Source organism: Neophocaena asiaeorientalis, unplaced genomic scaffold, assembly GCF_003031525.2.
Source record: "Neophocaena asiaeorientalis asiaeorientalis breed wild unplaced genomic scaffold, Neophocaena_asiaeorientalis_V1.1 scaffold30, whole genome shotgun sequence".
Taxonomy (NCBI): domain Eukaryota; kingdom Metazoa; phylum Chordata; class Mammalia; order Artiodactyla; family Phocoenidae; genus Neophocaena; species Neophocaena asiaeorientalis.
Window position 1 is genome coordinate 12,091,035 of NW_020174923.1, and position 24,730 is coordinate 12,115,764.

Genomic DNA, 24,730 nt, shown 5'->3' on the forward strand with positions numbered 1-24,730 from the left:
GTGTGGAATCGGGACTTCCCTGGTGGTGCAGTGGTTAAGAATCTGCCTGCCAATGCAGGGGACATGGGTTCAATCCCTGGTCTGGGAAGATCCCATATACCGTGGAGCAACTAAGCCTGTGCGCCACAACTACTGAGCCTGCGCTCTAGAGCCCGTGAGCCACAACTGCTGAGCCCATGAGCCACAACTACTGAAGCCCACACACCTAGAGCCCGTGCTCTGCAACAAGAGAAGACACCACAGTGAGAAGCCTGTGTACCGCAGCAAAGAGTAGCCCCAACTCGCCGCAACTAGAGAAAGCCTGCGTGCAGCAACGAAGACCCAATGCAGCCAAAATATAAATAAATAAAATTTAAAAAATTGTGTGGAATCGAAATGGAGCAGGACCCCTATGGTCCTTGCCCCCCATATCCTCAACCTGCCTTTTGCCTGTGGAAAAACTTTGGCCAAAGAATAAGTTTAATCAGAGAATTGAGAAAATGCAGAAACAAAGGAAAACAGTCCAACAAGACTAAATAATAATAGGTTAGTCACTAAGCAAAGTCAAGGACCTTTAGCTCCCCCTCAAGGGCTATAGATAATATACTGAGCCATATCCTTTGAGCTGTCTTCTAGATACTAAAACCCCACCAGGCGGAAGAAGAAAACTACATGATGACCAGACTGTAGCCATGATGTAAGCTGCCATAATTCCAAAAGCTGGCCTCAAAGTAATGGGAACAGAACTTCCCTGGTGGCGCAGTGGATTAGAATCTGCTTGCCAATGCAGGGGACACAGGTTCGATCCCTGGTCAGGGAAGATCCCACATGCCGAGGAGCAACAAAGCCTGTGTGCCACAACTACCGAGCCTGCGCTCTAGAGCCTGCGAGCCACAACTACTGAGCCCGAGTGCCACAACTACTGAAGCCTGCACACCTGGAGCCCGTGCTCTTCAACAAGAGAAGCCACCACAGTGAGAAGCCTGCGCACCACAACGAAGATTAGCCCCCGCTCGCCACAACTAGAGAAAGCCCATGTGCAGCAACGAAGACCCAATGCAGCCAAAAGTATAAATAAATAAATAAATAAATAAAAGAAATGGGAACAAACTGACCCTGGAACTGAAGTGTTGTTTTTTTGTGTGTGTGATACGCGGGCCTCTCACTGTTGTGGCCTCTCCCGTTGCGGAGCACAGGCTCCGGACGCGCAGGCTCAGCGGCCATGGCTCACGGGCCCAGCCGCTCTGCGGCATGTGGGATCTTCCCGGACCGGGGCACGAACCCGTGTCCCCTGCATCGGCAGGGGGACTCTCAACCACTGTGCCACCAGGGAAGCCCAAGGTTTTTTTTTTTTAAGTGGGGTATAGTTGCTTTACAATGTTGTGTTAGTTTCTGCTGTACAATGAAGTGAATCAGCTATATGTATACATATATCTCCTCCCTCTGGCACCTCCCTCCTCCTGCCCATCCCACCCATCTAGGTCACCACAGAGCACCGAGTTGAGCTTCCTATGCTATACAGCGGGTTCCCTGTTCTCTGTTTTACACAGGATAGTGTATATATGTCAATCCCAATCTCCCAATTCACCCCAGCCCCCTTCCCCCACCCACCGTGTCCACATGTCCATTCTCTATGTCTGCATCCCTATTCCTGCCCTGCAGATAGGTTCATCTGTACCGTTTTTCTAGATTCCACATATATGTGTTAATATACGATATTTGTTTTTCTCTTTCTTACTTCACTCTGTATGACAGAGCTCTGGGTCCATCCATGTCTCTGCAAATGACCCAGTTATGTTCCTTTTTATGGCTGAGTAATATTCCATTGTATATATGTACAATGGAATATTATGTAATTTATCTGGCTGTGCCAGGTCTTAGTTGCGGCATGTGGGCTCTTAGTTGTGGCATGTGGGCTCTAGTTCCCTGACCAGGGGTCAAACCTGGGCCCCCTGCATTGGGAGCATGGAGTCTTAACTACTGGACTACCAGGGAAGTCCCTATACCACATCTTCTTTATCCATGCATCTGTCAATGGTTGCTTCCATGCCCTGGCTATTGTAAATAGTGCTGCAATGAACATTGGGGTGCATGTGTCTTTTTTTTGTTAATAAATTTATTTATTTTTATGGATTTATTTTTGGCTGCGTTGGGTCTTCGTTGCTGCGTGCGGGCTTTCTCTAGTTGCAGCGAGCGGGGGCTACTCTTCATTGTGGTGCGTGGGCTTCTCATTGTGGTGGCTTCTCTTGTTGTGGAGCATGGGTTCTAGGGCATGGGGCTTCAGTAGTTTTGGTGCACAGACTCAGTAGTTGTGGCTTGTGGGCTCTAGAGCGCAGGCTCAGTAGTTGTGGCACACGGGCTTAGTTGCTCCTTGGCATGTGGGATCCTCCCGGACCAGGGCTCGAACCCATGTCCCTTGCATTGGCAGGTGGATTATTTGTGGATTCTTAACCACTGCGCCACCAGGGAGGCCCTATGGGTTTGTTTTTGTAGGTCTTTTTCTTCTCTTGTGTTTCCTGCCTTGAGAAGTTCCTTTAGCATTTGTTGTAAAGCTGGTTTTGTGGTGCTGAATTCTCTTAGCTTTTGCTTGTCTGTAATGCTTTTGATTTCTTCATCAAATCTGAATGGTCTCCTTGCTGGGTAGAGTAATCCTGGTTGTAGGTTTTTCCCTTTCATTACTTTAAACATATCCTGCCACTCTCTTCTGGCCTGAAGAGTTTCTGCTGAAAAATCAGCTGATAACTTTACGGGGATTCTCTTGCATGTTAGTTTTTGCTTTTCCCTTGCTGCTTTTAATATTTTTTCCTTAAATTTAATTTTTGTTAGTTTGATTAATATGTATCTCGGCGTGTTTCTCCTTGGGTTTATCCTGTATGGGACTCTCTGTGCTTCCTGGACTTGGGTGGCTATTTCCTGTCCCCTGTTAGGGAAGTTTTCGACTACAATCAAATATTTTCCCAGATCCTTTCTCTTTCTATTCTTCTGGGACCCCTATAATTCGAATGCTGCTGCATATAATGTCCCAGAGGTCTCTGAGACCGTCCTCATTTCTTTTCATTCTTTTTTCTTTATTCTGCTCCTTGGCAGTTATTTCCACCACTCTATCTTCCAGCTCACTTATTTGTCCTTCTGCCTCAGTTACTCTGCTATTGATTGCTTCTAGTGTACTTTTCATTTCAGTTATTGTGTTGTTCATCACTGTTTGTTTGTTCTTTATTTCTTCTAGGTCCTTGTTAAACATTTCTTGTATTTTCTCGATCCGTACCTCCATTCTATTTCTGAGATTTTAGATCATCTTTACTATCATTACTCTGAATTCTCTTTCAGGTAGGTTGCCTATTTCCTCTTCGTTTATTTGGTCTTATAGGTTTTTACCTTTATCCCTCGTCTGTAACATACTTTTTTGTCATCTCATCCTTTTTGTGTGTGTGTGTAACAGGTGGGGCTGTGTTCCTGTCTTGCTGCTTGTTTGGCCTGAGGCATCCAGCACTGGAGTTTGCAGGCAGTTGGGTGGAGCCAGGTCTTGGTGCTGAGATGAGGACTTCCGGGACACCTCACACCAATTAATATTCCCTGGCACCTGAAGTTCTCTGTTAGGCTAGCGGCTTTGACTTTGTACTCCCACCACAGGAGCTTAGGCCCGACTTCTGGCCTGGGAATCAACACCTGCACAAGCTGTACAAACTCTGTATGACAGACTCTAGGTCCATCCACCTCACTACAAATAACTCAATTTCGTTTCTTTTCATGGCTGAGTAATATTCCCTGTTGCCTCCTCTATCGGTGTCCTTGCCCCCATGGTGAGCTACAGCCTATCCCTGCCTCCCCAGTAGGCCTCCAAGACCTCTAGGTAGGCCTCTGGACCTGCTGTGTCAGCCCTACCTCTGCGTGTTTTCCTCTCACCAGCGTCTATTCCTGAAGTTGGCCCGGAGCACACGTGCCTGTATAGGCCAGCTGGCGCTCAGGCCCCCACAGGTGTGCCTGCAGGGGCCGGCGCAGCCGGAGGAGGCCTTGGAGGGGGGTGGCACTCAGCCTGCCTGGACCCACATGGCCAGAGGAGGCCCTGTCAGGGGCGGCACTCAGGCTGCCAGGACCTACGTGGCCAGAGGAGGCTTTGGCAGAGGCAGAACTCAGCACTGGGACCTATGCAGCCCGTGGAGGCCTTGTGGGGGGGCGGCACTCAGGCCCTATGGGACCTGCGCAGCCGGAGGAGGCCCTGGCTGGGGCAGGGCTCAGGCCCGGGGACCCACGTGGCCGGAGGGGGGCCCAGGGGTTGGGGGTTCAGGCCTGGGACCCCAGCAGGCTCACCAGGGCCCGAGTGGGCAGGGGAGATGCTAGCTGCGTTCCCCTCTTATCCCCCAATCCCCCAAAGGTCCCTCTCTGTCCCCGCTGATCCCCTCGCCATGAGTGGGCCCCTCCAAGTGTGGGAATGTTTCCCCTCCCCCCGCTCCCCCTCAGGGGCACTGGTCCTGTCCTGCCTCCACTTTTCTTTCCCCCCTCTTTCCCTCCCACGTTCTACCTTGTCAGCCAGGATTCCTCCCATCCACTTAGGTGTCTGAGGTTTCGCACCAATGCCTAGTAGGTGCCCCTGGAACTGAAGATTAACTGTACTTAAAGCAATCGAGATGACGCTGGTCAGACCGCCAAGGACCAATTTCAAGATGGCCGTCAGCTGACTGTGCTGTTTGCATGTAGCCCCCTCCCTCCGTCTATAAAAGCTCTTGCCAACTAATCGTCAGCGGCGGGGAGTTGGCCTTTGGACAGGAATCCGCCCTCCTCCCCAGGTTGCCAGCCTCCAAAATAAAGCAAATTTTCCTTTCCACCAAACTTGCCTCTTTATTGGCTTTAGAACACAAACCCCGCTTTCGGTAATAGAATTGAGGGAACCTCAGCCCAAGCTGGGGTCTGGGCAGGCCTGTGGGGGACCTCTCATGCCCGCCACGCATGTCCATGACCCCAGACGGGAAGGACACCTGCCTCTACTTACTATCCAGCAGGAGGAGGAAATCTTTCTGCCCAGACAGCCCAGCCAATCAGAGACTGCCACAGCCCAACCAATGGGAAGCCTCCATACTGTGGACTCCCAGCTCCTCCAATGGACTCTGGTTACCACGGCCCCTCCTCACACTCCCTCCTTCCCCTATAAAAGCAAGTTTCCCTTGTTCTCTGGATTTGCCTCTGGTCCCCTGTAGCTTGCATTTCCGGAGTTACAATTCCTCTGGCTCTTCCAGAACAAAACTGCTTTTGATGGTGAAACAGGCTAGTCTATTTATTTTAAAATTTACTTTTATTATTATTTTTTACTTTTGGCTGTGTTGGGTCTTCGTTGTTGCACATGGGCTCTCTCTATTTGCCGTGAGCGGGGGCCACTGTTTGTTGCGGTGCATGGGCTTCTCATTGCGGTGGCCTCTCTTGTTGCAGAGCTCTAGGCACACAGGCTTCAGTAGTTGTGGCACACGGGCTCAGTAGTTGTGACTTGCAGGCTCTAGAGCACAGGCTCAGTAGTTGTGGCACACAGGCTTAGTTGCTCCGCAGCATGTGGGATCTTCCCAGAACAGGGCTCGAACCCGTGTCCCCTGCAGTGGCAGGAGGATTCCCAACCACTGCGCCACCAGGGAAGCCCTGGCTAGTCTATCTTTAAAATTGGCAAGTACTACCCCTTGGCCCTTGTCACCCTGGGATCCCATCACCCCCAGCTCGATGGAAATTTTGGCCACTGTAAGCTCTGACCTACAGAGAAGAGCCCCACAGGGCCCTGAGGACGCTGGGGCCCCACTCATGAATTTATTTCTCAGAAGTGTGGTGAAAAGTGCATCTTCCAGGCTCTCTGGGGTGGGCGAGCAGGTCTCACATGATAAGTCCACTCTAACATTTCATCTCTCTGCACCTTAGGACCCCCTGCTCTCTACCATCTACTATGGACGTTCTGACATTTTCAGTTTGTTTAGAGTTGCCATCATGGGGTCCAGGTTTGCCAACCAACCAAGCACACCAGCAGAGCCCCACAACTGCTTGCAGTCACCCACGGGCCCAAGAGCCCTGCTAAGTGAGCCCACATCTACCTTCACCTTCATGCAACTTCCTGTTCCTTCTACACTGGTCCTACACCCTGAGGATACATTCTCCTCATTTCTGTGGATATAAATCAGCTCAGCTGTCCAGTTCTTCCCGTGTGCCTCACAGACCTTCACGGGTCACACTTTCTACGTTACTGTTACCCTCTAGGCCCCCCTGAGACTTGCCTCTGGTTGAGGGTCTGGAGAGGGAGAGGCAGTGGGCTGTGTGCTCGAAAGGACCAGCAGTTCCCTGCAAGACAGCAACCTCAGGGTGGGCGGTTTCCGGTTCCTCAGGCGAAGGGCGACTGAGCGCCAGGGAAGGTGGCTGGAAGGGCTGCTTCCACCAGGAAAGGGAAACCAGCGACACTTAGTGGCTCCAAGCGTCCCCCCACGGGTCCCCATCTCACTGTTCCAGGTCCCATTCATTGCCAATTGATGCTGCAGCTTTAAAACAGGGTCCCTGCAGGGCCAGGAATTCAATTTGTGCTGTAATTCAGCATGAGATTTTGGGTGGGGTTTTGGAAATCTTCCCCTGCAACTACCGAGGACCCGGGTTTCTTCCAGGGCCACCCCAGACACTTTCAGTCCCTTAAGCAGGCCTTGGGCTGGGAGTGTTCCTTCCCCGTATGTCTCCAGTACACTTAGAAGCAACCGGCCGGTCCTACTATCCTTGAGTTGAGGAGTGCCACAGATGAAGGGAGACATCGTGGAGAATGCAACCCACCACTCCAGCAAGCAGGGGCTGGGCCAGGCCTGGGCCCCATCCTTTCTCCAGCGAGTCTCCCTGAGCCCAGGAGCAGGGGGTGGTGTAGGGAAGGGCTGGGGGAGGGAAAGGGCTGTGTGAGGAGAAGCAGATGCCAACAGACCCGTGAGAGGACCGTCAGGAGATGGGCAGAAGGACATGAGACCTGAGGGTCTCACACACAGCACACTCTCAACACACACACCCCACACCACACCACACACACACCACACACCACACCACACACACACCACACACACCACACACCACACACACCACACACACCACACACCACACACACCACACACCACACACAACAAACACCCCACACACCACACACCACACACACCACAAAAAAAACACCACACACACCACAGACACCACAGACACCACACACCACACACCACACACACCACACACACCACACCACACACCACACACACCACACACCACACACACCACAGACACCACAGACACCACACACCACACACCACACACCCCACACAACACACACCACACACACCACACACACCACACACCCCACACACACCACACACCACACACCACACACACCACACACACCACACCACACACCACACACACCACACACCACACACACCACAGACACCACAGACACCACACACCACACACCACACACCCCACACAACACACACCACACACACCACACACACCACACACCCCACACACACCACACACCACACACCACACACACCACACACACCACACCACACACCACACACACCACACACCACACACACCACAGACACCACAGACACCACACACCACACACCACACACCCCACACAACACACACCACACACACCACACACACCACACACCCCACACACACCACACACCACACACCACACACACCACACACACCACACCACACACCACACACACCACACACCACACACACCACAGACACCACAGACACCACACACCACACACCACACACCCCACACAACACACACCACACACACCACACACACCACACACCCCACACACACCACACACCACACACCACACACACCACACACACCACACCACACACCACACACACCACACACCACACACACCACAGACACCACAGACACCACACACCACACACCACACACCCCACACAACACACACCACACACACCACACACACCACACACCCCACACACACCACACACCACACACCACACACACCACACACACCACACCACACACCACACACACCACACACCACACACACCACAGACACCACAGACACCACACACCACACACCACACACCCCACACAACACACACCACACACACCACACACACCACACACCCCACACACACCACACACCACACACCACACACACCACACACACCACACCACACACCACACACACCACACACCACACACACCACAGACACCACAGACACCACACACCACACACCACACACCCCACACAACACACACCACACACACCACACACACCACACACCCCACACACACCACACACCACACACCACACACACCACACACACCACACCACACACCACACACACCACACACCACACACACCACAGACACCACAGACACCACACACCACACACCACACACCCCACACAACACACACCACACACACCACACACACCACACACCCCACACACACCACACACCACACACCACACACACCACACACACCACACCACACACCACACACACCACACACCACACACACCACAGACACCACAGACACCACACACCACACACCACACACCCCACACAACACACACCACACACACCACACACACCACACACCCCACACACACCACACACCACACACCACACACACCACACACACCACACACACCACAGCACACACACACACCACACACCGCACACACCACACACCACACACACCACAGCACACACACCACGCAGACACCTGCCCCCACAACTGCGTTGCTGACTGCTTTTCTATCCCTCTGATTCTGGGTGCTTCATTCTCCAGAACCATCCCTCCAGGGGCTGCCCTCTGCCCTGGGGCCAGAGGCCATGGCCCTGCAGCCAAGGGGCAGGGGTGGGGGTGCACAATGCCCCCCAAACACAGCTGGTGGCCCATGTGCTCCTGACATGGGCTCATCAGAGTCTCCAAAAGGAAAGCCCTCGGCTCCTCTTTGACCCATGTAAGCTTGCTTGTGCTCTGTGCCCGTGACGCTCTAGCTTGTGTGGAAAACCCCAGCCCTCTTGCATCAGGTGTATTTAAAGAATTAGCTTTACCAGAGAGGTCTGGTCCTGGCCTCGTCTCCTGGGGTGGGATCTCCATGGCCCACGTTGTCCTGCCTGATGGGAGCATCTCGGTTGCCTGGAGCCTTGGCCACCTGATGGTCCAGTGTGTGATTTGTGCCCAGGGCTTTGGGACACGCATATCAGTTCTGACTCTGGGAAGGGCTGGGTCTAAAGGATGGCCAGCCACAGGGGCAGAAGGTGATGAGGCCCCAGTAAAAACTAAAGGTCTGGGAGAGCTTCCTTGGGTGGCAATACTCTGTGTGTGCTGTCACACGTCAGGGCTCTGCCGGGAGAGGACAGCGGAAGCTCTGTGTTCGGACCTCCCAGATTCCACCCTCTATGTCTCTTCCTTTGGCTGATTTCCTGTATCCTTTTGCTGTAATAAAACTGTAATCACAGGTAGAGCACATCTGAGCAGGGGTCAGGGTGGGGCTGAGGCTGGGGCTGGCCGTGGTCCGGGACAAGCGGCCTCTGAGGGGAAGGGGCCCCCTCAAAGGGCCAGCCCTCGGGCACCTGCTGGGAAAGGCTGGGATCCAGGCTGAGCGCAAGAACGGCCACGGGGCTCTCAGGGAGGGCCGGGCACCCAGCAGAGCAGGGACAGGGGGTGCACGACAGGGGTGCCTGGGAAGCAGGCCAGGCCCCACCCTGCTGCCCAGGCTGGACAGGGCTTGATGCCATCTAGAAAATTCCACGTGGACTGTACCCTTTGGACCTGGAAATCAAGCCTGTCTCCCAAACAAGGGCGCCTGGGCGCAGCCAGGGTCAGGGGTGGGTGGGTTTCTCCCATGCCCCATCCGGATGCTGCCCCGTTTTGCTGTTCGGTCTGAGCCCGTAGCTCCTCTCTGAGCTGCAGTGTCTCTGCTGTGCCACCTGACCCCCACCCAGAGCCACAGCCGTGGTCCCAGCTCTGCCCACTGCTCAGTCCGGAGCCCCTACTTGCTCCAAACCCTTCCTTGTCCTCCACTGCTTGCCTGGGGCCCACCTCCTGGCCCACTGGTTCTACTGCATGAAGAGCCTTTGATCTGCTTGTATCCCTGTGTTCCTCTCCCAAAGGCCAGGTCACCTTCGCTCACTGCCCAGCTCCTGCCCTGCTTAGACCTGCAAGTCTCCCTGCTGGCCCCCCTTCACCTTCTGGCTTCTGGGCCCAGCTGGGGTGTCAGCAACCTCAAGGGTCACCCCTTTGGACTCACGCACTACTGGTACGAATCTCACGCTTCCATCTGCTCCGTCACTTGCAGTCACCTGAACCCTGGGAGGGCAGGGGCCGCTCTTTGCATTACTGTTTCCCTAGCAGTTGGGAGAGAGTGTGTTTCCAACGTGTGTCTACAGAGTGAATGAATGAATGAATGAATGAATGACACATTCTAAAACAAGGGGGACAGCCAACGTGTAGCCACACAGAACTGTGTGGGCTGTGAGCTGTGCCTGCCCAGGGAGCTTGCGATCGAGAGGGCGGGAAGGAACGGGAACAGGGGCGTGAGTTCCAATAACAGCAGTCAAGCCTTCCACGCTGGGCCCCTAAGCCTGGCCCACGTCCAAGACGGGTGGAAATGGCTTTATTATTGTCAATAGGACTGTTATCAAGAGAGCACTGTTGGGCTTCCCTGGTGGCGCAGTGGTTGAGGGTCCGCCTGCCGATGCAGGGGACACGGGTTCATGCCCCGGTCTGGGAGGATCCCACATGCCGCAGAGCGGCTGGGCCCGTGAGCCATGGCCGCTGAGCCTGCGCGTCCGGAACGGGAGACACCACAACAGTGAGAGGCCCGTGTACTGCAAAAAAAAAAAAAAGAGAGCACTGTTGACAGTGAGGCCTCTTAGACACAGGGCATGAACCCTTAAGAGGAGATTAAGAGGACCTGAACCCCATAGAGCACAGGGGGACTTCCCGAATGAAGCAAGAGGCAGGTGCAGCTGAGAGAAAGCGTAAGGGGGCCCTGGGAAGGAGAGAAAACCTGTGCAGGTCACCGAGCGCCGGTCACCATTCCTGTCACCGTTCATGTGTGCGTGCTTGGGCCCATGCACATGTGAGCACATGCACACGCATGGGGACACACAGGGAGACACGTGGACACATATAGGTGTAGGCACACGCGAGCACGCATACGAGCACACATTCGTCCGGCCGGCACAGTGAAGAGGACCCTGGACATCAGCAGGTTCATTCTTTTTTAATTTTTTGGGCATGTTCACTCTTGACGCTGGGCTGACCCAGTAGCCAGGCTGGACTGTGTCTTTATCACTGTGCTTAGGGTCCTCTTGCAGGACAGCCATGCTAAGGAGGGGACAGAACCCTGGCACTCCCTGGAGCTGGCCACACGGGCCGGATCTCGGGGGAGGGTGGCTAATGGCATGTTGGCCGTGGTGGGGGCCCCTAGGTCGGCTGCCACTCCCTGGTCTTGGGGAGGCTCCTGGGGATCCTGCTGGGCCAGATTCACACCAGGTGCTGAGAGCTGGGCCCAGTCCTGTGGCCTTTGAAGGTCACCATAGGTGGGGGCTGGAGAAATACTCGCCCTCCTGGAGAGAAGCCAAGGGCCACCTCAAGGACATAGTTTGTTTTCTTCTGGGCAATGACAGGATTGAAAGGACCTGAGGCCTTCTGGCTCCCACTTTCCTGGACACTGTGCTGGTCCTTCTGGCTCTCAGGACAGTCCTTGCGTGGCCAGCAGCTGGCAAGGACCAAGGTGCCAAGCTGACTGTGCAGGGAGCAGAACACTCCAGGTCAGATCCCAGCCCCAGGCCTCTGTGCTCCGCGCAGGGAGTGGGATCCAGGGCTCAGGCCACCCCAGGAGCCCAGCTGGGGGCCCTTTGCCTCCAGGAGTGTCTGTGGGCTCATTGCCAGGCCTTTCCTGCCACAAGCAACCCCTCTGTAGGGGGGGCGTTCAAGCCCACAGATGCCACAGAGAAAGCGCTTCCTGCAGGCCTCCTTTGAGGACCTCACGCCAGCACCTGCGGTCACCTCCAACGAGGCGGACTGTCACCATCAGACCACGGCCTTTCTGGTCCTTCCCACGTCGGCTTGGTGGCTCTTTTCTTCCCCCGCAGGGGTGAGTCCCTCCTGTGCTATCGGGGCTGAGCGTCTCAGAGGGGACAGGGACATGCAGGGAGGGGGCCCCACAGCGTAGGCACAGGGTGGAGGGGCCATGCCTGGCACTGGCCAAGGAGGCAGGATCGGGGGGGATTCCTCACTGCTGAGTCTCAGTGTTTCTCAGGACGTCCCACCCCCCAACCCCTGCTGTCTCCTGGAAACCCCAACCCTGCTCTGGGGCTCTGCCCTCCAGGAAGCTCCTACTTCAGTACCAGGGTTTTGGAGAAATAAGAGGGAGGCTTGAGTGCCAGGGTTATTGGGCCAGGAGGCCCCCTCCCCAGAGGCTCCTGGGTTCCTGGGATCCACAGAAGCTTCTCTGGTGGGAAAGGGTCTGAGGTCCCTGCCCCCAGTATAATGGGATTATAGCCTGAGCATTAGAGTGTGGACTGGGAGAGGCCCTGCTCTCCCAAGAGACGTGCCAAGGGACTAAGCCCTTCCTGGTAGGGAAGTGCTCCCGGGAGAGGAGAGCGCCAGAAGTAAGGTGATACCGCTGGGAAAAGCCGCCGGGCCATTCTGAGGAGTAGGCCTGAGTGGCCAAGGATGCAGAGCTAGGGAGGGGGCATCGAGCTCCCTGTGGGCAAGCTGCCTTCCCGTGGCCCCCGCCCCACCGTGGGGCACAGAGGCCCCATACTCTTCTGGAGTTAGCAGTTCACGGAAGAGTTGACCCCCGCCTGGAGGCACAGGGCCCCAAGTACTGTGAACCTGGAGCTGAGGACCCTGCAATCCCGTCCAGGAGAACTTTCTGGGGTGAGGAGGGGTTTCTCACACTGCAGGTCAGATCACTCAGTCCTCAGCAGTTCTGCCTGCTCCCTACGCAGCCCGGCCTCTCCCAGCCATTTGGAAAGGATGAGTCCTTCCTCCAGGTGATGGTGTCCCTGGGGAGTGGCCCAGCGCAGATGCATATCTGCCTTCCTAGGCCCCACCAGACCCTCCCACCAGCTAGTGCCTCCTCAGGGCCTGCTGTAACTTGCCCCTCAGAGCGGAGGAACAAGACAGAAAGAGACTGAGGTGTACAACACACTGTCCTCTCCATAAACCAAAATTATGCGTGCAGACATTTGTTTCCAGTGGTAATGTTGTAACTGGTACCCACACTAGCCCTCCTGCTGTAAATAACCATGAATCTTGACAACAGAGGCCCAGTTACTGTTTTCAGGAAATGGATAACAAGCAGCACAAGACTTCTATCTCTGGAGGGTGGGACCCCTGAGATGAGACCCACAGATGGCACCTCACCTCCTCCGAGGGGTGGAGGCTGGAGTCCAAGCAGATGCATGGTCCTTCCAAGCAGAGAAGGCCGATCGGGACTCGAGGAGTTGAGGGAGCTGAAATCTTCAGGGCACAGCAGCAGAGAGATGGCTGCGCCCAGAGGTCTGTGTGGCAGTTCCTTTTGAGTCAATGGCTGAGGGCTGGGCTGTGTGTACACAGGGTGAGATGACCCAAGAGAGGTTAAGGGCACGACAGAGCTACTAGGAGTGAAGCAGTGCTGGAGGCCTGCAAGTTGTGGCCCCGCCAGAGTGGACACAGCTCATTAATATCTAGTCCACTCCCTGGGCATCCAGCTGAGGCCTGCAAAGTCTGATCCTTACCAGTCAGGACCAGTAGAGGGAGACTTACTCCAATCCTAATCCCCGAGACCTTGATAACATGCACAGAGACAAGAGTTTGGAGGCCAGATCCCACTAAGTTAGAGGCCCTTGGGAAATGCCATAGGTTTTCCACAGATGACCTTGATGAAGCACAGAAGCAAGCCCAAACAAGTGCAGAGTGATTTCTCAGTAAATAAGCTGCCTGCCAGAGCGAACATCAACACTTCCGTGGAAAATAACCAAGTCCAGACTCTCTATGGCATGTCATTCACAATGAAAATTGTCTAGACATGAAGAGAAACAGGAAAATGTTACTCAAAGTCAAGAAAAAAAAAGCAACCAATTAAAAAATTGTCTGGCTTTACCAAGCAAGACTTTGAAGTAGCTATTATAACTATATTCAAAGAATGAAAGGGGAAGCCACCTCAGGGGTAGGTGGAGCCAGACCCCTAGCTCAGGTGGGAGGGAAGAAAGCTTTCGGCTCCAGTCAGAACCTGAGCCGCCAGCGGAGGCTCTGGTGCGGAGATGAGACACAGCATGTATAGCAGCCCTGTGCCCAGCACATATCAACGAAATTATTTGGAGGTGACAACTCTGGACGAGATTTGGAACCCATCCCACATGGAGAACAGAGTCACCCTGATTCAACACCTTCCAGCCTGTCAAGCTTCCAAAGGCTCTCGTGCCCCGGCTGAGATTCAAAGTACAGGTGCTTCTCCCCCTCCTCTTAAAAGACATATAAGAATGATGGGACGTCCCTAGTGGCGCAGTGGTTAAGAATCCGCCTGCCAGTGCAGGGGACACGGGTTCGATCCCTGGTCCAGGAAGATCCCATATGCCCTGGAGCAACTAAGACCGTGCGCCACAACTACTGAGCCTGCGTGCCACACCTACTGAAGCCCGTGTGCCTAGAGCCTGTGCTCGGCAACAAAGCCACAGCAATGAGAAGCCCATGCACCACAAGGAAGAGTAGCCCCTGCTCGCCGCAACTAGAGAGAGCCCGCGCAGCAATGAAGACCCAACACAGCCAAAAATAATAAATAAATTTATAAAAAAAGAATGATGAGTTTCCCTTATAACTGTGTGCAGCACCCAGGAGCTGTAATAGGGAAGAGCCTTGTATTCTATGGCAAGGTAATTACTAAAGGGATGTTGCCTATTAGCTTAAATTACACATAATGGCCCATCACTGGGAACCATGTCTCCCAGGTAAAGAGCGTGAAGCTAAAATACCTTTGTTTAGCTGACATGAAATATCCCAACCAGGCCCACCTGTGAATGGCTGTAGGGAGGAAGAAATTAACACAGCCCTTCCAGAGTCTGGCCAGAACCAGAACTTTCCCCCCTCCCCTTTTAGCATTAGAAGCCTGAATTCTAACTCGGGGAAGATGGTTCTTTGGGACACTAGTCCACTGTCTTCTTGATCTGCTGGCTTTCTGAATAGTTGCTGTTCCTTTGCCCCAACACCTCGTCTCTCAAGTTATTGGCCTGCCGTGCAGTGAGCAGTTCGAGCTTGGACTCGGTAACAGAGCCGCCCTCTCAAGCTGAGGGGCCTTCCTTCCATATCTCCTCTATTTTTTATAGTCTTCCTGTGTGGTCAGGACACTCAAAATGGCTGTCCTCTTGCTCTCTGTACATCCCCTGCAGGACCAGTGCCTGCTTCACTTACACCCTACTCACATGACTGACCTTTCTACATACTTGCGCTAGGCCCCAGCTAGAGATCGTTCTTATCAAAGGGGTGGTGAGGGGCGTGCCCCTCTAATGGTTTCCCTGGTAACTAATGAGCCCACCTGATGTCAATTCTCCCTATAACTAGTAATCTCCCTGCCCTGTCCCGTCACCACCCCCCCCACACACACCGTCCTGGGAGCGAAGGCTGCTGCCATGTCCTGCTTGCCGCCCCGCCGCACACGACGGGGTGTCGTTCTAGGACGTTGTCTCGGACACTTAAGCTCCTCCACCCATTAAACCACTGATGTCTCTGTTGCTGACGCCGGGCTCTTTCTTTGATCTTGAAGCTGGGTAAGTACAGGCCTTGTAGGCCTGTGGGGTGCAGCCCAACACCTCTTTTATTTCATTTTTCTTCCCCTAACTACTCCTTCCAAAACCGATTTGTACTTATGGACTTTGCTTCACATTCTACATGAGTTAGGAGTGCTTCTAGCTGCAAACAAGGTGATTAACACTGGCTGAAATGTTTCTCTTGTAATAACAAATGCATGATGAGAACGTGTCACCAGCAACATCAGAGACCCAGGATCTTTCCCTCTGTCCACTTAGTGAGATGGAGCAGGACCCTGAGGGCCCTGCTGAATACAAATCCTTTCCCTGTCCCGTTCCTTTTTGTAGGAAATAGGTTTCGTTCAGCCTTCTTGGCCTTCCCTGAGTTCCAAAGGGCAGATTCAAAGCTAATCAGGGAAGGGAGGGGATGCAGAAACAAAGGAGGAGCAGTCACGAAACAATAGTGCAGCCTTGGGGCAGGGTCCTGGCTCCTCCTTAAGGAATAGACGTAACAATATCTTTGAGCTCTTCTGCAGGAGCTAAGGCCCCCACCGAGTTAGAGGATTGTAACCTCAGGCTGAGCCAAGATCCTAGAACACTGCCCTGCTACCTCACCACCAAACAATCAGAAGAAAGTCACACCCTGCAGCCTTCACCCCAAATTTCACCTATTAAAATCTTCCCCTGGAAAACCATCGGGGAGTTCAGGTTTTTTTGAGCATTGAACTACCCTTTCTTGTTTTCCTCGCTTGGCCCTGCAATCAACCTTTCTCTGCTCCAAACTCCGATGTTTCGGTATGTTTGGCCTCACTCATCGGGCACATGAATTTGCATTCAGTAACATCGGTGCCACAGCACTCTTTACCTGTTCCAGCTTCCCTGGCTGTTCTGGTGGCCATGTGACTTCTTCAAGCCAGTGACATATGGGAAATTAACATCCCTACTGGGCTCAGATGGTGTGTATCTAGTATGCATTCATCCCGCTTTCTCCTCCATTTCACCTGGACGATCCAAGGATGCTGGGCCCCAGGGATATAAGCAGCCTGAGTTCCTGACTCATCGCCCATGCAGCTCACAGTGTGATGTGAACAAATACGCTTCCAGGGCTTAGTGGTTTCTAGCGCATCCTGACATACATTCTCCAGGTTGGCTTCTTTTTTTTTTAAATATAAAAAATTAATTAGTAAACTAATTCTGGCACCATTTGTTGAAAAGACTTTTCCCCCTTGAACTGCTCTGGTGACACTGTTGGGAACTCTATGATAGTAGAAGCATGTATCTGTGGCTGGGCTCTGCTGTGTGTCCCACGGATCCATCTGTTGGTCCCAGTGCCAGCATCACAGTCTCCATACTGTAGTTTTGTGAAATGAAAGTCATATTTTTATGGCAAGACAAGAGATATTCAAACAAAACATAAATCTCTGCTCTTTGACCTCCCTTCTCCCCTCACTGTGCACCGTGTATCTGCATTAGGCATCAGGCAAACCTCCCCCATCAGCAGGAATACCTGCTCAACTGTAAAGACCAACATTCTCCCATCATCAACAAGACAACTCCTTAAGGGATAGCATTTTTTAAATGTTTTTTTAAAACTAATTTAATTTATTTTTGGCTGTGTTGGGTCTTTGTTGCCACACGTGGGCTTTCTCTAGTTGTGACGAGTGGGGGCTACTATTCGTTGCAATGTGCGGGCTTCTCATTGCAGTGGCTTCTCTTGTTGCGGAGCACGGACTCTAGGTGCATGGGCTTCAGTAGTTGTGGTTTACGAGCTTTAGAGTGCAGGTTCAGTAGTTGTGGCTCACGGGCTTAGTTGCTCCATGGCATTTGGGATCTTCCCGGACCAGGGCTCGAACCCGTGTCCCCTGCACTGGCAGGCGGATTCTTAACCACTGTGCCACCAGGGAAGCCCAGGGATAGCATTTCTTCCTGATCTTGTATGGGGTCACGTGACCCACCAGGATGACACTTAGATCTGGATCATGTAAATTGTCTATAATACGTCGTTTGATGTACAGCCTTCTGTCTTAAAACTTACATAACTGTGCCTTGACTTCTAATGGGTGGAACAGTTCTCAGAGCTTTCTGAGATGCTCTTCCTGGGTTATAATCCTCACATTTGGTTCAAATAAAAATTTGCATTTATTTCTTAGATCGACAGATTTAAAAATTTTTTTAATATTAAAAAAAGTTTTGGCTGCCTTGGGCCTTTGTTGCTGCACACGGGCTTTCTCTAGTTGTGGTGAGCAGGGACTACTCTTTGCTGTGATGTGGGGGCTTCTCCTTGCCCTGGCTTCTCTTGCTGCGGAGCAGGGGCTCTAGGAGCGTGGGCTTCAGTAGTTGTGGCACGAAGGCTCAGTGGTTGTGGCTCTTGGGCTCTAGAGTGCAGGCTCAGTAGTTACAGCGCACGGGCTTGGTTGCTCCATGGCATGTGGGATCTCCCTGGACCAGGGCTCGAACCCGTGTCCCCTGCACTGGCAGGCGGGTTCTTAAACACTGCGCCACCAGGGAAGTCCCTACAGATTAATTTTCCGGCACTTCCTAGTAGGTCTTGAAGTCAGGCTGTGTAAGTCCTTCAACTTTGTTCTTTTTCAAGGTTGCTTTTCGTTTGTTTGGTTTTGCGGTACGTGGGCCTCTCACTGTTGTGGCCTCTCCCGTTGCAGAGCAACAGGCTCCGGACACGCAGGCTCAGCGGCCATGGCTCATGGGCGCAGCCATTCCACGTCATGTGGGATCTTCCCGGACCGGGGCACGAACCCGTGTCCCCTGCATCGGCAGGCGGACTCTCAACCACTGCGCCACCAGGGAAGCCCCAAGGTTGCTTTTTATATTCTATGTGTTTAGCATTTCCATATAAAGTTTAGATTCAGCTGGTCAGTTTTTTTGGTAATGTGTTTGCTGATTTTGGTACCAGAGTAATGCTGGCCTCATAAAACGAATTGGAAAATGTCCTCATCTATTTTCTGGAAGACTGTGTGTAAGATTGATGTTATTCCTTCCCTACATGTTTGATAGAATTCACCAATGAAACCGTCTGATCCTGGAGATTTCTTTATGGGAATGTTTTTGTTCAATTCAAATTATGTAATAAATATAGGGCTATTTCAATTTTTAATTTCATCTTGGCTACTTTTTAAATAACGTCTTTATTGAGACATCACTCACACATCAAAAATGTACAGTTTTGAAGTGTATAATTCACTAGTTTTTTTTTTTTTATTACATTCACAGAATTGTGTAACCATCACCATAATCTAATTCCAGAATGAAGTTAATTCCCACTGGGTTTCTTGCTTTACTCTGCACTGCCCCCTACTGTTTCTATGTTCTCGGAGTCTCTGGGGCCAAGCCTCACCTAGTTAAGCCTCAGCTGGGGATGGGCACGTCTGGCAACTCAATTTTTTTCACCGTTGTTTGCGTGTCTGAGAATGACCAGGAAAGTAGATGTCGATTTTGGGGTTACAAATAAGTTTTATCATGTGGGTGAATTTGGAAACACAGTGTCTGCAAATAACGAGGATTGACTTTTCATCCCCTCAAAGTAAGCCCATACCCATCAGTGGTTATGCCCCATACACCCCAACTCTCCCCAGCCCTGGGGAGCTGGTCCATTTTGCAGGTCACCATTCCTCTGTGCTTGCTCAGTGCCTGGCATGCAATTACATGGGATGGACTGATGCTGAGTAAATAGTTGTCCAAAAAAATGTTAGATGGAGGTGCTTCCCTGGTGGCGCAGTGGTTGAGAGTCCGCCTGTCAATGCAGGGGACACGGGTTTGTGCCCCGGTCTGGGAGGATCCCACATGCCGCAGAGCGGCTGGGCCCGTGAGCCATGGCCACTGAACCTGCACGTTCGGAACCTGTGCTCCGCAACGGGAGAGGCCACAACAGTGAGAGGCCCGCGTATCACAAAAAAAAAAAAAAAAAGTTAGATGGAGGGCCAAGTACACACAATTTAATTTTGAACCTTAATTAACAAAATTTTAACTTTGATTATAGATCTATTATATGTGTACTATACGACATATTTTGTTATTTGTAAAATAACAAAAAGTGGGAAGAGAAAAAAACATTTTTATCAATTTTTGCACTTTTCAGGGACAATCACGTAAACATTTTGGTGTGTTTCCTTCCAGGCTTTTCTCTCTCAGAACAATAAATGGACCGCCCACTTGGGCAGATCATGCAGCCTCAGGGTGCTAGCCAGTCCCACCTCCCCTTAGAGGGTGCTGGAGGGCTGGGGGTGACTATTTCTCTGCACCTGGTGAGGGAGGAGTCTGTGCCTCCGAGGTGGTCGAGCCTGGAGATCCAGACCTGAGGTGGCTCCAGCTGGGGGAGGGGCAATTTGGTCCAACTGATGCTGTCCTGGGTCTGTGCTGTGTGGATGCCCCAATGGGCTGCGGTCTGGGAGGCTCAGTGTGTGTCTAGGTCTCGGGGGCTGTTACACATTCACATCTGGGAATGTGAGGGGAGGTGACTGCTGAGCATGGACAGTTCCCAGTGACCTGCCATAAACCCCTCTCCAAGGGACCTTGGTCTGACCACTCAGCCCATGCTGACTCCAACCTGCTTACTGGGGTATTGCTGGCCTGCCACACACACACACACACACACACACACACACACACACACACACACAGCCACACACGTTCGTACCCACATGCATACGTTTACACAGCAATTCTCACATACACGCACGCACACATGTGCTCACCCAGGCACATACACGTGTACACGTCTGTGCATGCACACACACACGCTACTTCCACAGTGTGCTGAAAAAGCAAGCATGACACTCAGGCGGTCTGCCTCCTGGGGCAAGTTCTGTCATGTTTCCATCATTCCCTGCAGGCCCCCCCGCCCCCCGCCACATACTCTCCAACTCACACTGGAGAGCCCAGTGGGCAGCTTAAGGCTTGGCTGCACTGGCAGTGTGGTAAGGAACGCAGATCTGCCTGGCGTGGAGCTGGTCTGGGGCAGAGCCTTCAGGGGGAGGAGCTGGATGCTGTGTGGCCCTATCCGGAGCTGAGCTGCCAGGTGCCACTGGTTAATTAAGACAATGACCGACAGAGAGTAACAATCAAGGCTTTATTCACTCGTTGCAATAGCAGAGCGAGAGACCAGAAAGCAGGCGCTGGCTCCCCTTGTTCTGTTTCCTCCTCCCATGGAAAGGCACCGTCAAGGTCAAGGTGGGTCAGCTGGTGGGATGGGGATGCCTCACTGCAGAGAGGGTCTCACACAAAAGGCTCCTGCTGTTTCATGGACTTGGGGCCCAGGGTGCAGGAAGGGAGGACCAGTACTGAGCAATGAGTCAGAGTGGAGAAAAGTTCAAGTTCCCTCAGTAAGAACCCCTTGGCCGATGGCCCCCAAGAAGGTGGCCTCTGAATGGAGATGCCCTGGTTAGCAGTAAGCTGTGCCCAAGAGCACAGCCAGCCAGAGGGCCTGCATCCTTGAGTGCGGCTCCGCTCAGAAACAGAGAGGCCCTGTCTGGGCTCCAAAGCCTGGTGTGGGGAGGGCGGCTTCTCAAGGGAACGGAGCGTGAAGCATCTGTAGTCACCTTTGCTAAGCTGCAGCATCTCACACACAGCCCTGGCCTGGAGTCCCCTCTCCAACAGGTGAGGGGAGCAGGACGGAGCCCTGGGAGTCAGATGTCAGCCCCCTCCCAGGTCCCCGGACCCTAGGGTTAGACCCTTCCTGTGAGAGCTGGGGCTGGGCCCCTGGGCAGGCACACAGCGCTGTCCTCCTCTCCCACAGTGCCAGGTCGCCCGGGCCTGCCCGGGGCTGTGGGGAGGCCTCCAAGCCAGCTGGAGTATTTGCTGGGCGCCCTCATCTCCCTGGATGAGACCGTGACTGTGGCCTCCTGGAGCCCAGGACGGGACAGCACTGTTCTTGCTCCCTCAGGCAGGTGTCACCCACTTGCACCTGGGGCAGAGCCAGAGGCATATTTGGGTCGGACGTCGAGGTTCACCGAGAGGTGAGGTCACTCTGCTTCTGCTCAGGACACCAGTCCGTGTCCGGGTAAAGAAGGCAATGGACGGACTTAAACCTGGGAGGGAAGTGGGAGTCAGGCTGCAAGACGGGTGGGCTGGCCCCAGCACTCCTCCCCACTGCCGGCTCACCGCGTGGGGTCCTGCTGCAGGCTGAAGCCTCCGGCCACGTTCACCACATTATGTGGGTTCTCAGGACCCCCATAGCTCAAGGTGACCTGGGAGAGAGGAGGAGGGAGAGTCACTCTCCGGGCCAGTGCCTCCCACCCCATCCTTCACAGGAGATACCACTCGGCCTCCTGGTTTCCTAGCGCCTCCCACTCAGCGCTCTCAGGGCAGGCTCAGGAAGAGCACTGAAGAGTGATGGGGGCTGAGAGGCGTGGCCAGCACAGAAGACACCTCAGGGAGGTGGCTGGTGCATGTGTAGGGGCGAGAGGTCCCCAACCCCCTGCCCAAAGCTGATCCCCCCTCCCTGGGCCAGGTCTGTGACTCCTGTCACCCCTGAACCACTGCCCATGGCCCAGGTGCCCTGGGCCCACCCACCTGGGAAGGCGCAGCAGCTGTTCTTTACAAAAGAGCCCCCGTATGAGCCTGGGAGCCCCCTACAGCCAGGACCCTGGGTCACAGCAGCCAGGGTCCAGGGTCCACGGCAAAGTTGCCGCAGCACTGGAACCTACTCCCGCCCTGAGCCCTTGTTCAGCCGGGAGCCCATCTGGGTGCTGGGGAGCCAGGTGGGGGCAGGGGCCCGAGGCAGGGACACCTGCGGAGGCAGCAGGGGCCCAGCGCGCCTACCTGCTGGAGCAGGGTGTCGGGCGGCAGCCTCTGCAGGCTCTCCAGGTGGGAGTGGAACAGCGAGCTGTGCAACAGACGGGCGCCCAGCAGCCCCTCCACAATGTAGCCCACCGTGCAGTCGTCCGGCAGCCGCACCCGCTCGGCTGTGCTCATGAAACTGCCCAGGCTGGGGAGCGGAGGGGGAACAGGTCAGTGCCTCCCCAGCCCTGGGCAGCTCCATCTGCGGCAGCCAGCGCCTGCCTGGCCTTCACTCACCTGGCCCATGGGCTCATCTTGAGTGCAAGGCCTCTGCTCAAGCAGAACCCGGCCCCTCCGGTAGCAAACCAGAACTTGACCGTGGTTACCTGAAGGGAAGGGAGCCACCGATCAGGTCTCTTCACCCCAACTCTTCGTCTGGGCACTCCAAGGGTCGTCCCCAAGCTGCTCCTTAATGACTCCCTGGTTAATTGGCAGAAGCTTCCCAGGGCACAAGGACACCGGGGCTTCCACAGCCCAGTTGCCTGTGGTCCCAGCCCCTCCCGCAGTCCCACCTTACTTACCCCACTTCCTGAAACACTGCATCTGGGTGGATCAGGCACCTGTCCCAGCCCTTCCCTGCTAGAGTCTCCATGTTCTCAGCAGCCCCTCCCCGGCCCCAGCACTCACGGTTCCACCTCCTTGGACCCTCTCGGTAGCCTCGATGGGGTGGTCCAGGCTGGGCCGCCCCAGATAGACGTCTTGGCTGGGTGAGAAGGTGGACAGCAGCTGCAGCAGGCCTTCGGGGTTTACGTAGTTGTCATCGTCCACATGGCAGAACCACCTGGGAACGTGCAGTCTCTAGAGTGAGCCGGGCTCAGGGGGTGGGGATGGGGGAGCCCCTGGCCCAGGTGGGGGCCCGGACTCTCACTCAGCCCTGGAGTCTCCAGGGGGCATGGGCGTGGCCACCACATACTTGCGTCCAGACTCAATGAACTTGTCGTATTCCACTGACATCTTGCAGCACAGAGCCTGGCGTGTGTGCACGGCTGAGCAGTTGGTGTTGACGACATGGCTGCCTGCCCATTGGAGAGATGGAAGCATGAGGGCTGGGGTGAGGCCTGCTGCCAGCCCACCCCACTGAAGTCGGGCAAAATGCGGCTAGCTGGTCGGCACAGGGCCTGTCCTGTTCAAGGTCTGGAAGTCGGACCCAATCACAGCTCTGTCTTGACCTCCTTCAGCTGATCCTGTTGCTGCCCTCCGAGGTCCGGGCAGATGACGACCACTTGGAATCTCACGGGAGAAAACCCACCAGGAAATAGGACTGGGGTGGGACCACACTGCTCTGGGCAGGACTGGAAAGGATGGTTCCCTGCTGGCCCATCTTCAGGGGCCATGACTCCAGCCAGAGGCACTGGGAAGTCAGCCAGTGGCTGAGGGAGGCAGAGCATGGCTGGTAGGGTGGGGCCCTGGACTCCAGGCTCTGTCCTCTACCAGCTGTGTAGCCTTGGACAGGTCACTTAACCCCCCACTGAACCAAAGGATAGCTGAGAAGGAGGCCCTCAGACACGCCAGCAGGGCTGGGCTGGGGAGGGCACTCACCTTCCTGGAGCTGTAGCTCAGGGTCATCCCCGTCGGTAAAGATGAACGTCTATAGAGAAATAACCTGTGAGGTTTCAAGAGGCACCTCCCAGGGACTCTGGGCCTGGCAGGGCCTTGGCCCTGTGAGCAAGGGTGAAGCTGGAGAGGCAAGGGTGGGCTTGGAAGGGATGGGGTCCAGGAGAAGGGAGGGCGGTGTCCCAGTGACAGCCTGCTAGTACCCTCAGCATCCCCAGTGCTGCTGGGGCCAGGCTTGCTCTTGCTGGAGGAGTTTCTGTGGTCTCAGCCCAGTGTCAGCTGGGAAAATCCACCCAAGCCTGGAGCCCGAGAAAGGACAGGAAAGGGTGGGCACTGAGGGTCCTGGGTCTCTGTATACTCAGGCCTGCGGCCTGACTGCCATGCTAGGGACACAGCGGTGGGTAGGGGGTCCTGGGGTGGTTATCCTGGATGAGGTCCAGGGCGGGGTTGCCAGTTTGGAGATGAGGGCGCGGGGTCCCAAGGCAAGGATGCCGGGGTAGGAGTCCCGGGTGGAGGATCCCGGCGGTGGAGGTCCTGAGGGCGGAGTCCGGGGGGCGGCTGTGCCGGGACTAGGGATGGAGGAGGTCCCGGGCCCGGGGTCCCAAGGTCAGGAATCCGGGGAGCTGGGATCTCGGGGCA

General features: G+C 54.4%; 1 protein-coding gene across 1 annotated transcript; it reads right to left on the reverse strand.

Moving 5' to 3' along the window:
* Positions 1 to 20,814: 20,814 nt before the first annotated feature.
* Positions 20,815 to 24,146, reverse strand: RFNG (RFNG O-fucosylpeptide 3-beta-N-acetylglucosaminyltransferase). The gene is made up of 7 exons (XM_024761241.1): positions 24,077 to 24,146; positions 23,451 to 23,553; positions 23,165 to 23,318; positions 22,775 to 22,863; positions 22,520 to 22,685; positions 21,860 to 21,945; positions 20,815 to 21,786 (listed from the first exon to the last, which is right to left on the reverse strand). Exons 2-7 carry the CDS (start codon positions 23,489 to 23,491, stop codon positions 21,705 to 21,707), a joined length of 618 nt encoding a protein of 205 aa, XP_024617009.1. The 5' UTR covers positions 23,492 to 23,553; positions 24,077 to 24,146; the 3' UTR covers positions 20,815 to 21,704.
* Between the last annotated feature and the right edge of the window lie 584 nt (positions 24,147 to 24,730).

Coding starts and splice junctions, on each gene's coding strand:
- RFNG (XM_024761241.1), bottom strand. CDS start 23,491: ATGTCAGTGGAATACGACAAGTTCATTGAGTCTGGACGCAA. Junction 22,864..23,164: donor GGGTCCAAGGAGGTGGAACC/GTGAGTGCTGGG, acceptor CCTTCCCTTCAG/GTAACCACGGTCAAGTTCTG. Junction 21,946..22,519: donor CCGACACCCTGCTCCAGCAG/GTAGGCGCGCTG, acceptor CCTCTCTCCCAG/GTCACCTTGAGCTATGGGGG.